At 38.7% G+C, this 12,668-nt stretch overlaps 4 protein-coding genes across 6 annotated transcripts; 3 read left to right on the top strand and 1 right to left on the bottom strand.

Moving 5' to 3' along the window:
* LOC18769681 (VAMP-like protein YKT61) lies at positions 427 to 3,602 on the top strand. The gene is made up of 6 exons (XM_007202541.2): positions 427 to 833; positions 1,439 to 1,536; positions 1,815 to 1,919; positions 2,078 to 2,143; positions 2,494 to 2,580; positions 3,232 to 3,602. Exons 1-6 carry the CDS (start codon positions 641 to 643, stop codon positions 3,280 to 3,282), a joined length of 600 nt encoding a protein of 199 aa, XP_007202603.1. The 5' UTR covers positions 427 to 640; the 3' UTR covers positions 3,283 to 3,602.
* On the bottom strand, positions 3,966 to 5,199 carry LOC18769708 (temperature-induced lipocalin-1). The gene is made up of 2 exons (XM_007202572.2): positions 4,552 to 5,199; positions 3,966 to 4,441 (listed from the first exon to the last, which is right to left on the bottom strand). Exons 1-2 carry the CDS (start codon positions 4,921 to 4,923, stop codon positions 4,256 to 4,258), a joined length of 558 nt encoding a protein of 185 aa, XP_007202634.1. The 5' UTR covers positions 4,924 to 5,199; the 3' UTR covers positions 3,966 to 4,255.
* Positions 5,880 to 7,967, top strand: LOC18770799. The gene is made up of 3 exons (XM_007202601.2): positions 5,880 to 6,259; positions 7,139 to 7,162; positions 7,381 to 7,967. Exons 1-3 carry the CDS (start codon positions 6,067 to 6,069, stop codon positions 7,680 to 7,682), a joined length of 519 nt encoding a protein of 172 aa, XP_007202663.1. The 5' UTR covers positions 5,880 to 6,066; the 3' UTR covers positions 7,683 to 7,967.
* LOC18771866 (calmodulin-binding protein 60 E) lies at positions 8,819 to 12,436 on the top strand. 3 transcript variants are annotated; one of them, XM_020568010.1, is made up of 7 exons: positions 8,819 to 9,268; positions 9,405 to 9,480; positions 9,887 to 9,945; positions 10,172 to 10,665; positions 11,012 to 11,172; positions 11,254 to 11,457; positions 11,544 to 12,436. In XM_020568010.1, the coding sequence occupies exons 1-7, from the start codon at positions 9,087 to 9,089 to the stop codon at positions 12,267 to 12,269; spliced, it is 1,902 nt and encodes a 633-aa protein (XP_020423599.1). In that variant the 5' UTR covers positions 8,819 to 9,086; the 3' UTR covers positions 12,270 to 12,436. The 3 variants fall into 3 exon arrangements, with proteins under 3 accessions (XP_020423599.1, XP_007203768.1, XP_020423600.1); XM_007203706.2 differs by having other exon boundaries at positions 8,821 to 9,211; XM_020568011.1 differs by lacking the exon at positions 9,405 to 9,480 and having other exon boundaries at positions 9,126 to 9,211.

Here is a 12,668-nt window from a genome sequence, read left to right as displayed (position 1 = left end):
TTGAATTTAAGATCACTAGTCTGCAAATTAATGCTAATTTTTAATGGACTAGACCCGTTAACCATAAAGAGATATATCTTTAGATGAGCATAAGGAATTCAAAATTTTATAAAAGCATATGGAATTTAAATTTCTAAAAAGCATAAGGAATTAAAAATTGTTGGCCATGGGAATAAGGAATTGATTTAAAGGCGGTCCAAATGAGTTGGATTTTATATGGAGCATGGTGTGGGGAGCAAAGCAAAAGTATAAGGCATACATATTATAAATTTAAATTTAAATTTTTTTTTATACATTCTTATAGTGTTTATTTTTTTTTAATAAAGTATATTTTCTAAAAAAATAAATAATTTAGGGGTTTGTTTGAGGAAAAGGATAAGGCTTATATTAAGTCATACAAGTGCACGGCGATGCCGACCTAATTGCACCGTATCCAAAGATTCTTTAAATGCACTGGATCCCTACCCGTTTCTTGCTAGAACACAATTCTTTACTTTCCCTTTCTTCACCTCTCCACGATCCGAATCCCCAAATCAAACACCAGACTTCAGACTCTCTGTGACAAGAAGCCTCCGAACCCCAATAGATCTTTTATACAGAGTAACAGAGGGACAGAGAATCAGAGAAACAGAGAAGAAAGATGAAGATCACGGCCTTGCTGGTCCTCAAGTGCAACCCGGACGAATCCGACCCGATCATTCTGGCCAACGCCTCCGATACCAGTCACTTCGGCTACTTCCAGAGGTCCAGCGTCAAGGAGTTCATCGTCTTCGTCGGTCGCACCGTTGCCAAACGGACCCCATCCGGACAACGTCAGTCCGTCAAGCATGAAGGTCCGTTATTTCTTTCGGTTCGGGTCCCCTATTTTTCGCGGATCCCCCTTGCAGTCACTTTTGTTTTCAACTCTTTAGGTGTTCTATGCGCTATATACGATATTAATAATTTTTCCCAATTTGATGAAAGCTCTGATCATTCTAACTTGCGTTTTAAATCCTTAGCTGATTAATCTGGTTTGATTTGGGATCTCGGTTTTCCGGAGTTTTCAACTCTCTTGTCTTTGTGTGATATTGTTTGTTTGTATATTTTTTCCCTGGATTTAGGGTTACAGAATTTTGTTGCAATTGCAAATTTCGGGTTTTCTGTAGACTTTTGTGGTGATTATAGAATTTGAGGCTTGAATTTGCATTGCCCCAATTTCATTCGGCATCAGATGCAATTGTTTATTGGAGCTTGTTGGCACGTTTTTACTAGAAATTTCTGTAAATAAGGTCACTAAAACATAGGGCACAGATTGTCTTGCTCTCAGGGTTATTACTGTTATAATTTTGAATGTGTTTCTTAGACGCTCATTTAAGTTCTTGTTCTTCTTGTTTATCTTTTGTCGGAGTTTCAGTATGCTTTTATAAACTCTGAATTTCTTTGTGTTGTTTCTTCATAGAGTATAAGGTGCATGCTTACAACAGCAATGGTCTTTGTGCGCTGGGCTTCATGGATGACCACTATCCTGTCCGAAGTGCATTTTCTTTGCTCAACCAGGTAACACAATATGTACCTTTTCTAGGAGCATAAGTGTATTCATACTTTGAATAATCCCTTCATTTGCCATACCTTGCTTCCCATATTTTTGTGATGGCTAGTTGCTTCAGCTTAAGTGGTACCCTAGTGAGAAATTGAGATCCAATTGGCTTTGATTTGTAATTAGTTGTGCCTGAGGTTTTTGCATAATTGGTTTCATGGACTACCTTAAATATAGTGCTCCAAGCTTGTTTCATGTTTGTCTCATCAAATATCTGATTGATTCCTGCGATTGGCAGGTGCTAGATGAATATCAGAAAAAATTTGGTGATTCTTGGAGGACTGCACAACAGGACAGCACACAAACATGGCCCTATTTGGGTGAGGCCCTGACCAAGTTCCAGGTGTGTCTGTTAATCTGTTGTTGCCCTCGTTTGTTTATCTGGAGTCATAAGGCAACATATGGTTAATCAAGATTATGTTTTCTGAATCGACAAAACAGATGAAGTTTCATGAGTTATAACTGAAGCTGCTTTCTTCTTTCTTTATTTTCAATTTTCAGGACCCTGCAGAGGCTGATAAGTTGTTGAAAATTCAGAGGGAATTAGATGAAACAAAAATTATCCTTGTGAGTATAGTGCACTATTTCAGTTACATTTTGTTCAACATATTTTTGTCGTGTCTGTTTTTATAAACTTTTTATTGGTGGATTCAGTACGTCTGTTTGTTTGTTGTAAATATTCTTTTGCATTTAAGTGGAACCTCCAACTTGGCATATTTGTTTTGTTTAGTGATGGCCAAAAGAAGATCTTCAACTGAATACCCTCATGGGCCTTATCTGCTGAAATTTTTTTCCTGAAATGAGTTGGAGATATCTTTTGTGTTATAAATTTATCTTTGTTCAGTATATGCCGTTGCTTATTGGTCATCTCCTACATTTCTCACCCGGCTTATTTGTTGTTTCTTTCCTTGGTTCAGCATAAGACCATTGATAGTGTGCTTGCACGAGGTGAGAGACTTGACAGTTTAGTTGAGAAGAGTTCAGATCTTAGTGCAGCATCGCAGGTACAGACAATTATTGTGAACGACTATGAATTTGCCACTGCACACTCTCTCATAGTACATTTGATCTTCATATGTGTGTAAGCCCGTGTCATGTTAATTACCTATAATTTGAAATGTGATGTCAAGGGCTTTGGGATCTTTCAATATCAAGATAAGTTGATAGAACACAACTTTTTGGTGTGTCTAGGTGTGAGATAATGCAATATGTTATTTTGCCTGCCACAAATATTATGGTGTTAAATAGCACTGAGATACACTGCCAATCATGGGAAGGCATCGTTGTTTAACATTGGAAAAATACCATTATTGCCCAACGACATGATGCTAGGAAGATCCCACTTAATTTTGCCTTAGTTTGAAGATTAGGTTCATGTATTATAATTTGTTTTTGCCAATCTGTCTTGGGTGTGGAACACACACTATAATTTGTTTTTGCCAATCTGTCTTGGGTGTGGAACACACACATATCATGACTGATTACAACCTTTTTTTTTCCATTGTTCTTTTTAATTATTTGGTGAGGAAGAGATTATGGATTTGTGATTCCCGATGCAAACAAAAATATGTTAAACCACAATATTTGCCTCTTGAAATTTGGAATTAAAGTTTGTTTTTAATGTGAGAAGATGATGACGGTGGTTTTTGAAACAGATGTTCTACAAGCAGGCAAAACAGGCCAATCAGTGTTGTACCATATTGTAAGCTTCTGAGGCGAGTAGCAATCCTGCAATGACAATCCCTTGATATGGTGCTGAAGTTGATGGATTACAATTTGATGATTGTAATATGTTCATAACATTTGTCAATTGTTTGCTTGGTAGAATTGTGTGGATTTTCCTCATTTTCCTAGGTATCAAAGAAGGGAAACCAAATATTTATAGAGGTCTCCTGCTATTATAGCATTAAATATTGTTTCTGTTTGGAAACACGAGTTTGCGCATCTGCCTGGGTGTATGTGATATTCTCATTACAATTTTATAAAATATATATGTCATTGCTTTCAGATTTTGGAGGATAGAAAAGAATTCTGAGTTATATCGCACATAAGTGAAAGGTCCAGAATGTTTATGGATGATGAGTTCTACTTGGATGACTGAAAGTCCATTGCAGGACGAGGGCGCTGTTATGATGTTGATCTGGTCGCATTTCAAGTGATCAAGTGATTAAGATCCTGTCAGAATCTCTATATCGTCCTGATTTGCCTCGGCCTCGGCTCCACCGAACAAATATCCATGTGACCAGAGATAGATACGTGTCGACATGGTCCTCCATACGGATAAAATGTTGATAAGAACGAACGGAAAAAGACGACTCTCTCAAGAGATGTACCTTCCTTTTTGTCCTCCTACCTTGCAGAAGCTCATAAAAATCAAACCGACAGAAAATTTTAAGTAAAGAGTGATCTCATCAAAATATCATTCAAAATCCACAGGTACAAATTACATAGGACCAAACAGAAGGAATTTTTTCAATACTAATTGGCTTCTTCAGAGTTCATCGCATACACACAGAAACAGTCTCGACTCTACAACAAACAACTACTAAAACATACACAAATTAACAAACGACACCCCCTAGTCTTGACTGATGTTGCCAAAATGGGTTTTTAGTGTTTCTTATTACAAATACCTACACATCCTCAAACCCCAAATATGCTATTGCTATCAGAAACTGTCTACTTTCCCAGGAGGGATTTGAACCACCAGATGCCCTTGGTGTCTTTGGGGCCTTCTTCTCCTTCCGGTGGAGTCTCACTCTGCGGTGTCTTGTGGAGTTTGCTAACATCATATTCCTCATCCTTGGCCCTTTGAACTAGCTGGTTGTAAATTTCATCATCAAGACGAGGCTGCCTGCTTAATATCTGATCAAATTCCCCAACCCCCAAAAAGCAAAAAGAAGAAAAGTTAAATCCAAATACAGACAAAGCACAACAAATCTCCAAAGGTAATTTTAATAAAATAAAAAAATTACCCAAAGGTAATTCCTGCTAGGCTGGCCAATCAAAGCATACTGATAATCCTCATCAATAAACAAAACCCAGTAATCACCAACAACAGGGATGATGGGCAAAAATGGAGGAACGTAGAATTTCACTTTGAGTTTGGCCTCTTCGCTGGAGGGGTCGGCCTTGTATGCAGTGCCCTCTATGGAGCTTCTTTTTCCATCAGACCAAGTCTCATTGAGCACGTTCACAGTCCCATCATCTCTCAGAGTGTAGGTAGCCCTCGTGTTCTCTCCGTTCTTGGGCTGAAACCTTGACGGAAATGAGGCTATCTCGTACCAGCGCCCCATGTACCTCTGCAAATCCAGACCCTTCACCACATCCATGGTTTTCTTCGCCATTGTTTCTTATGGTTTCTAGGCTTCGAGAAAGTGGAGTGACCAGAATGGGAGAGTTTTTGGGGGTTTTATTATGTTTGTGGCCTGTTGATAAGGTGTGGAGGTGGCTCCAGCTTAATGGCTTTTGTTTGGGGCCAAAAACTTAAATGAGCGACGTGGGGCTTTCTCGGCCTTACACGTGTAGGGCGTGAATGGTTGAACTTGCCACACATTGCGGTCGGGTTTTGTTTTTCCCTTTCCCCTTCCGGAAATATGGAGGTAGAAATTTCTGTTTTGATTTGAAGACAACATCAAGCTTGGGGAGGAAGAAAAAGCAACTTGTGGTAGTAGCTTGAAAGAAAAGCAATCTTGCTAAGAAGCATTAAGCTGTCATTGTCATTGCCTTGTGAAACCAAGAATTGTAGATCAAATATCAAAATCAAAGGAGTGGGGTTGACACAAAGGGCGTCAAATCTCGAGCCCCAGTCACTTCTTAAATCATGGACCACACATGCGTTGTATCCTTGTAACTGATAAGATCAAGTGATCAATTATCTCCCAAAAAAAGAAAAAAAAAGAAAGAAAAAAAAGATCAATCGATAGGAAATGTAATTAGTGATCGGCCCATACTCACTGCCGTTTCTCCATGGAGGATGGAAAGACCTCAACCTTACGCATGGGCCTGGTTCTGAACACATGCAATTCAACACAAGTTTGGTTTCTGGACTGGGTGAAATAATCTTTCATCATGAAAGTCCGAGAGACTAAAAGCCCACAAAGGAAAAGCTTACAACAGGCCCGCATTATCTAAGTTTTTTTTTTTAATTTTGGACGAAATCTAAGGTTTTTTTTTATAAGAATTAAGAAGTTAAAGAATATGTGTTGCTTTCGTTCACTCATACAGTTACACTAGATCTTGTAATAATTGCTTTGACTAGAGTGAAAAACAGAGGTTCTTTACCAAACTAAACTTAACACCTCTGCCACTGTATCATTATTTTTCATGATTACAGCTCATTAATGGGGAGCCACTGACTTCTTCAAATTACAGTTTTGCTTTAACAAAACTAGCAGTCATAGATTCCAAGTTAGATCTCGCTTTCCCCAAATACAGTGACACACTAACAAAGGAAAAACAAATAGAGAGAGAGAGAGAGAGAGAGAGAGATGTCAAGGCGATCTGCTACTTGTTTGAGATGTTGTTTGGTGGTGTTTGCAGTAGTTTCAGCATTGGGGGTATGTGGTCCGGCCTTGTATTGGAGGTTCAAGAAGAGTATAAGGTTGGGGGATTCTAAAACTTCTTGCCCTACCTGCAACTGTGATTGCCCTCCTCCTTTGTCCCTTCTCAAGATTGCTCCTGGTATCACTCTCCCTCTCCTTTCTCAATATGGGTTTCTTGTCGCTTTGATTTCTGATTTCTTATGTTTCGTTTCTGGGTTCTTTTGAAAGTGTGATTTTTTCTTGATTGGAATGAAACTTATGGTTACCCATGTCATCAATTTGGGGTTTAAATCCTTCTTATTGCTAATTTTTGATTTGGAGCTGCCTATGTGTTGGGAATATATGTGGGCAGTGGAACCCAATTCAGGTTTAGATTTACTTTTTTTTTTTTTTTTTCTTATTGTGTCTGATTTTAAGCTGAATAGAGTGAAATTATAATTTCCCTTTTGATGGGTTTGTGGCATTGATCTGGTGTTATTGTTTTTTTCCCGAGCTGTTCTCTTTTGTTGGGTAATTCTTGTTTGATTGAGTTTTGAGTAAAGTTGAGATCTTGCCTTGTTTTGTCTTTACGTGCACTGTTATACTGTGTCTTTATTCTGTTATCCTATGGTGCTTGAAAGGAAATACAGCACTACCTGCATATCATATGTGCACTCTTTAAAATTGCTATGGGGTGTATGAAGTCTTTCTGATCTGAGTTTATGAATCCACAATGTGCTCATTTTGTGGCAACATAAACCAGTTCTGCACTCAGACATTGTTAACCATGTTTCGGATTTTACTCCTGGGAGCTGGAAAGTCTCGTTTCAACATATAATGATTCTCAAATATGCTAGCAATGAGTATTGATTTGTGTATATTGAATCTGGGAAAATCTATTGCTGCTGTTAAACTGCATGCAAAATCTGAGATTTTGCTATCGATTTCCCTATCTTCTTTCAATTATTGTAATCTGAGAGTTCATTTTTACTCCTATAATAACATATGTCATGGTTTGGTTTTTGTTATTCTTTTGCAGGATTGGCCAATCTCTCAGTCACAGGTTAGAATGCATCCTATCGTTCAACTCATTGTGTTATCCTTTTCCTTTATTACATTCATTAGTATTAGCTTGGCAACAAGGTCAGTAGAACCTGTTAACAAATATTTAATAGCCATTATAAGCTTTCATCCACTGCTTCTGGGAAATGCCTTCCCCAGTTGTTTATTGCGAACTATGTATAGGTACATGGGTCTGTAATTATTTTTGTTGATGAACAGATTGTGGAAGTAATGACCCAGATCTCAAGCAGGAAATGGAGAAGCAGTTTGTGGACCTTTTAACAGAGGAATTGAAGTTGCAAGAGGCTGTTGCTGCAGAGCACACCCGACACATGAACATCACATTTGCTGAAGCAAAGAGGGTGGCTTCTCAGTACCAGAAAGAAGCAGAAAAGTGCAATGCTGCAACAGAAACTTGTGAGGAGGCAAGAGAGCGTGCTCAGGCATTGTTTATCAAGGAGAGAAAGGTGACTTTGTTGTGGGAAAGACGAGCCCGTCAAATGGGTTGGGAAGGGCTATAGTTTGTAAAACCGGATTGCAAGTTGTTCGGTTCAGTTCAACTACTGATTCGTCTTTCTCTGCGGTATTTATACATACAACCAAGCAAAATTGCCTGGATTGTTCCTTCCCCTGTTACAGCAAAAATGATCCCTCTTTTCTCTCTCTCTCTCTCTCTCTCTTCCAAATGTAGTTGTACTTGTATTGCCCACAAATGGCATATAGATATCAGATTTTACTTCATAAACAAAATGTTAAGGATCCCTTTTCCCATTTTACTACAATGAGATGATGTTTACAATCTGCCAGTGCATTAATTAATGCAAGGGTTTTGGTGGCCTCCATAGATCACAGAAAACTAATGTTTGAGAATATGCTAACATGTTTACTAATCCGTAATGGGAATCAATGTTTACTAATTCGTAATGGGAATCAAAATAAGGAGTTGAATTCTTATTACAGATTACTCCTGTATGTACATCACATAAATGAATGGAAAAGCAATCTCATCCCAAGTTATACTTTCTTGATGAATAAAGTGGTGTTTGAGAATATACTTGCATATCATATGTCAGCATCAAGTGTTATGACTACTCAAGCCACTCAAGTCATCAATTATATTTGAGCAAACAAAACAAAATCTTGAAGGTGAAGAAATTTTGGACTCGACACAATATGCCAAGAACATGGGTTCCACAGCTATTAGCAAAACCAAAGGAAACCTCAAATTACTTGAACATGTGTTTCGCAGTGAACTCATAAATGGTCTTTTCTGTCGGCGCAGGTGACACTGACAGCAAGCCATTGACTTCCTCATCCATCTTTACGCAAAATCAAGTAATCAACGGCTCTCACTGCCTCACCGCCATTTGTTGCATGATGTTTATCCTTCCACACAACACACACAAAACATAATGATGGTCAAAGGACTGATACATATATAAGGACTGATACATATATAAATATTAATATATAATATATCACAAATCCAAAAGTTGCACCAAATGACGCGGTTCGGACGGACTTTCAACGTTCATGCACTCACAAGGCACATCCAACCCCAGCTGTGAGGCTATGACGTTGAATTATTTTAAGGGGCAATAATATTTTAACATGCAAACCCATTATTATAATCTTTTTTAGATCAAATATAATATAAAAGTAGGAAAGAAAACGATGTAGATCCACCAAAAACTCAACAAATACATCTTTTCAATTAATACCTAGATCAGGGAGGAAAACCAAAAAAAACATAATTGTCGTTTGGGGTCTGAAAACTTGACGCTTAATAGGTTTTGATTGAGTTCTTCAGTCTATGAAGCTTCTGTGACTGTATACGTGGATATACTTTGATCCATCTTGGGTTTCCAAGTTTGGGAAGTATTTTTTAAAGAGTTATAGCGGCTAGGGTTGGATAAGTTTCTGAAATGGAAAGTTCAGGAAGCATGAGGGTGGAGAAGAGAGGGTATGAAGAGGGCGTGGAATTGGATGATGATGCAGAAGAAGGCCACTCGCCAGAGCCAAAGAAGCAGAGATTGCCCGCTTTGGCAAGGTTTTTATTTCCTACTTTGATATTTGGATTTTATGACTTGTTTCTGCTAATTAAAGGGTAGGTGCTAATTCAATTGTAAGAATGTTTAGGCTGACTTATTTTGCATTTACACTCCCCTGTTGAACAATCTCTATGCAAGCGTTCAATATCATTTTCTTTAAAGACTATTGTTTATACAGTTCATTATTTGCAGTGTAATTGTTGAATCTTTGAAGGTAGATAGCTTGCAAAGACTTTGCTCATCTTTGGAGCCTCTTCTCCGCAGAATTGTGAGTCAGATTGTCACTCTTCGCATATTAGAGTAGAGTTGACGTTGAAACTAGCTGCACTCAGATAATGATCAGTCCCTTCTGGGATAGCAAATCATTGTTTTCTTCCCTTTCCCACCTTTCCAAAACAATGAATTATAGCATTTCATTTTTATTTTTCCTGCAAAGTCACTTTCTGCCTAGTATGGCTTTCCGTGTGTTTTACTTTTCCCACTAATTTAAACAAAGAAAGCACATTAAGTTGTTAGTATCCTGCCATCGATAATGCCGAAAAAAATCTGTGACACGTAGTATTTCCTGGCTATACTTTCTTCAAAACATTGCCTTCAGTCATATGTAAAACCGTGCATTGTTTGCAGTAAGTTAGCATCCTTTTGATCATTCTGAAATTCTTTTTGAGTAACAGGTTAGTGAAGAAGTGGAGCGTGCTTTGACAAAGTTAGACCATGCTGAACTGGCTGGAAGGTTTGTTTCAACCATAATATTGTCTCCTTGGTTCATTTTGAGAGTCCTAGACTACGGTTCTAATTAGAATTTAAAAATATTTAAAGCAGATGTTATGCTTTCTTCTTCAGATTTTCGTAAATTATCATGTTTTGTTTCTTTCTTTCTCTGTAATGGTGTGTTGGTTGGAAGGTTGGGGTGGGAAGCCGTATCAAATTCATTGTTTGCACTTTCCAAAATACTGCAGGTCTCCACCACCAAGAATACAGGGCCCAGAAGGAAGAACTCTGCAACTACAATTCAAAACAAGAATGCCTCCTCATCTGTTCACAGGTGCAAAGGTTGAAGGAGAGCAAGGAGCAGCAATTCATGTTGTCTTGCTAGACCACAGCACAGGCACTGTTTTGCAAACAGGGCCTGAATCAGCTGCAAAACTGAATGTTGTGGTGTTGGAAGGTGACTTTAATGAGGAAGCTGATGATATTTGGACCAAAGAACACTTTGAAAACCATGAAGTAAAGGAACGTGAGGGGAAAAGGCCACTTTTGACAGGGGATCTACAAATTACTCTCAAGGAAGGGGTAGGTACTCTTGGAGATCTTACCTTCACTGACAATTCTAGCTGGACAAGGAGCAGGAAATTCAGGCTTGGTGTTAAGATTTCCCCTGGATATTGTGAGGGCATTCGTATTTGTGAGGCTAAAACAGATGCTTTTTCTGTTAAAGATCACAGGGGAGAATGTGAGTTTTCTGAAGTTTGTCATTTTAGCATTTACTTATGATAGAACAGTCTGCAGTACATATGCTAATCAAGTTAGGGGGTCCAGGAGCCACTATGTCTGCCTGGGGCAGAGAGCATAACCCAGTATTAGTTGATCAGACTCAGAATGCATTCCTCTCGTCATTATTAGGATTGATGACATAAACTTCTTGGTCATTTTGGATTCTTGCATATATCTTCCTAACTTGCAGTGTCATACATTTTGGTTAGTGTACCTTGAGTCTGATATGCCGTTATTCCTTTATATGTATTACAAAATACCTTTAAAGCTTGTCTTAATGAAGTCACTGTTTCTGCCATTTGTAGTGTACAAGAAACACTACCCACCGGCTTTGCATGACGAAGTTTGGAGATTGGATAGAATAGCAAAGGATGGAGCTCTGCACAAAAAACTGATTAAGGCTGAGATTGTAACTGTTGAAGACTTTCTTCGCCTTCTTGTCAAGGACCCACAGAAATTAAGAAGCGTAAGCATCTCTTGCATTTATATTTAAACACCCTTCTCCCTTGCTTTTCTGGTATTCTTACTTCTAAATTTCAAAATATAGATGCTTGGGAGTGGGATGTCCAATAGGATGTGGGAAAATACAGTGGAGCATGCAAAAACTTGTGTCTTGGGTGGGAAGCTCTATGTTTACTACACTGATCAAACTCACAGCACTGGTGTTGTTTTCAACCATATTTATGAGCTCAGAGGCCTTATTGCTGATGGGCAGTTTCTTCCTTTGGAGTCGCTTACCCAGAGTCAGAAGGTTGGATGTTTTTAACTATTGGGAAATGCTGTGATAATTACTTATCTCTTCAAACATAGCTCACCCATTTGGAGCTCTACATGCAGGTTTCAGTGGATTCTCTGGTGAAGAGAGCATATGATAATTGGCATCAAGTCATAGAATATGATGGAAAAGTCTTACACTCTCTTGTCAGCAACAAAAAGGTTACGAAAGCCTCAGCTGCACCTGTGACTCTGGCCGACCACAACAATTATGCTATAGACAACCATTCTGCAGCTACTCAGAATATGCAGCAGTATACCTCTCAATTCGGCGAACAGTTCCAAACAGAAAATAACCACCCATCAGTCCCTCAGTACATTGAATTTCCATTTGTGAGGTCCGATCAAACAGCATTGATTAAATTTAATAACCCAGAACCAGCAGCATTATCTGGCAGCATGGGTTACATGCCAGTTGGAGGTTCACATTTTTCAGGAGATTGGTCACGGCCAAACAACGTGAGTGGATTGGAAGATTTCGTGGCTGATGAAATCCGTTTCAGGAGTTCAGAGATGTTGGAGAGTGATGACATGCAAAGACTGCTCAAGACATTTAGTATGGGAGTCGGTGTAGGAGCAGGAGCGGGTTTTGGTGCTTCTGATGAAGCTTGTTACAATTACAGTGTACAGTATGAGCCTCAGATAGGCCAGTCATTCAGGAAGGAGCAAGCAAAGAGCTCAGGAAAGGCTGTAGTTGGATGGCTTAAGCTCAAAGCCGCTTTAAGGTGGGGAATATTTATTAGGAAGAGAGCTGCAGAAAGGAGAGCTCAGCTCACCGAGCTAGACTGAATCAAATGCTTAAGTTGGGTCTCTCCTATGTCAACCGCGGCAGCCATCACAGAAATCATTTGTGTTTGTTGATTTGAGATGTTTAATGTTCTATTTGCTTTCAAAAGTGACGCTGAAAAGAGAATGAAAATTAGGAATTTAATTCTATTTTGGAAATTTTCAAGTTCTTTTATCTTCTTCATCCAGAACTTGTTATTTGATACTGTAGAGGCAGGGACCACCTGGCAAATGTTATATTTTAGAAACCTCACCATTCCTATGCCAAAACAAGAAAAATAATGGAACCTTTGAGCGTCGCTTTCCATTGCAACCAGAATCTCATTTTCGGGTTCCTTATTAAATGGGCAAGTGCAGATTTGACCAAGTATCAACAAGAAAGGCCCCAAAAACAGTAAGATA

Source organism: Prunus persica, chromosome G7 (genome assembly GCF_000346465.2).
Source record: "Prunus persica cultivar Lovell chromosome G7, Prunus_persica_NCBIv2, whole genome shotgun sequence".
Classification (NCBI taxonomy): Eukaryota; Viridiplantae; Streptophyta; class Magnoliopsida; order Rosales; family Rosaceae; genus Prunus; species Prunus persica.
Note: the sequence above shows the minus strand (reverse complement) of the source record. Positions and strands in the feature narration are given on the sequence as shown.

Bases quoted from the DNA above. Each gene is read 5' to 3' on its own strand.
- LOC18769708 (XM_007202572.2), bottom strand. From the start codon at position 4,923: ATGGCGAAGAAAACCATGGATGTGGTGAAGGGTCTGGATTTGCAGAGG. The intron at 4,442-4,551 runs GTAATTTTTTTA...GAATTTGATCAG, and splicing joins CTAGCAGGAATTACCTTTGG to ATATTAAGCAGGCAGCCTCG.
- LOC18769681 (XM_007202541.2), top strand. From the start codon at position 641: ATGAAGATCACGGCCTTGCTGGTCCTCAAGTGCAACCCGGACGAATCC. The intron at 1,537-1,814 runs GTAACACAATAT...TGCGATTGGCAG, and splicing joins CATTTTCTTTGCTCAACCAG to GTGCTAGATGAATATCAGAA. The intron at 2,581-3,231 runs GTACAGACAATT...TTTTTGAAACAG, and splicing joins ATCTTAGTGCAGCATCGCAG to ATGTTCTACAAGCAGGCAAA.
- LOC18771866 (XM_020568010.1), top strand. From the start codon at position 9,087: ATGGAAAGTTCAGGAAGCATGAGGGTGGAGAAGAGAGGGTATGAAGAG. The intron at 9,269-9,404 runs GTAGGTGCTAAT...CATTATTTGCAG, and splicing joins TTGTTTCTGCTAATTAAAGG to TGTAATTGTTGAATCTTTGA. The intron at 11,173-11,253 runs GTAAGCATCTCT...TTCAAAATATAG, and splicing joins ACCCACAGAAATTAAGAAGC to ATGCTTGGGAGTGGGATGTC.
- LOC18770799 (XM_007202601.2), top strand. From the start codon at position 6,067: ATGTCAAGGCGATCTGCTACTTGTTTGAGATGTTGTTTGGTGGTGTTT. The intron at 6,260-7,138 runs GTATCACTCTCC...ATTCTTTTGCAG, and splicing joins CCTTCTCAAGATTGCTCCTG to GATTGGCCAATCTCTCAGTC. The intron at 7,163-7,380 runs GTTAGAATGCAT...GTTGATGAACAG, and splicing joins GGCCAATCTCTCAGTCACAG to ATTGTGGAAGTAATGACCCA.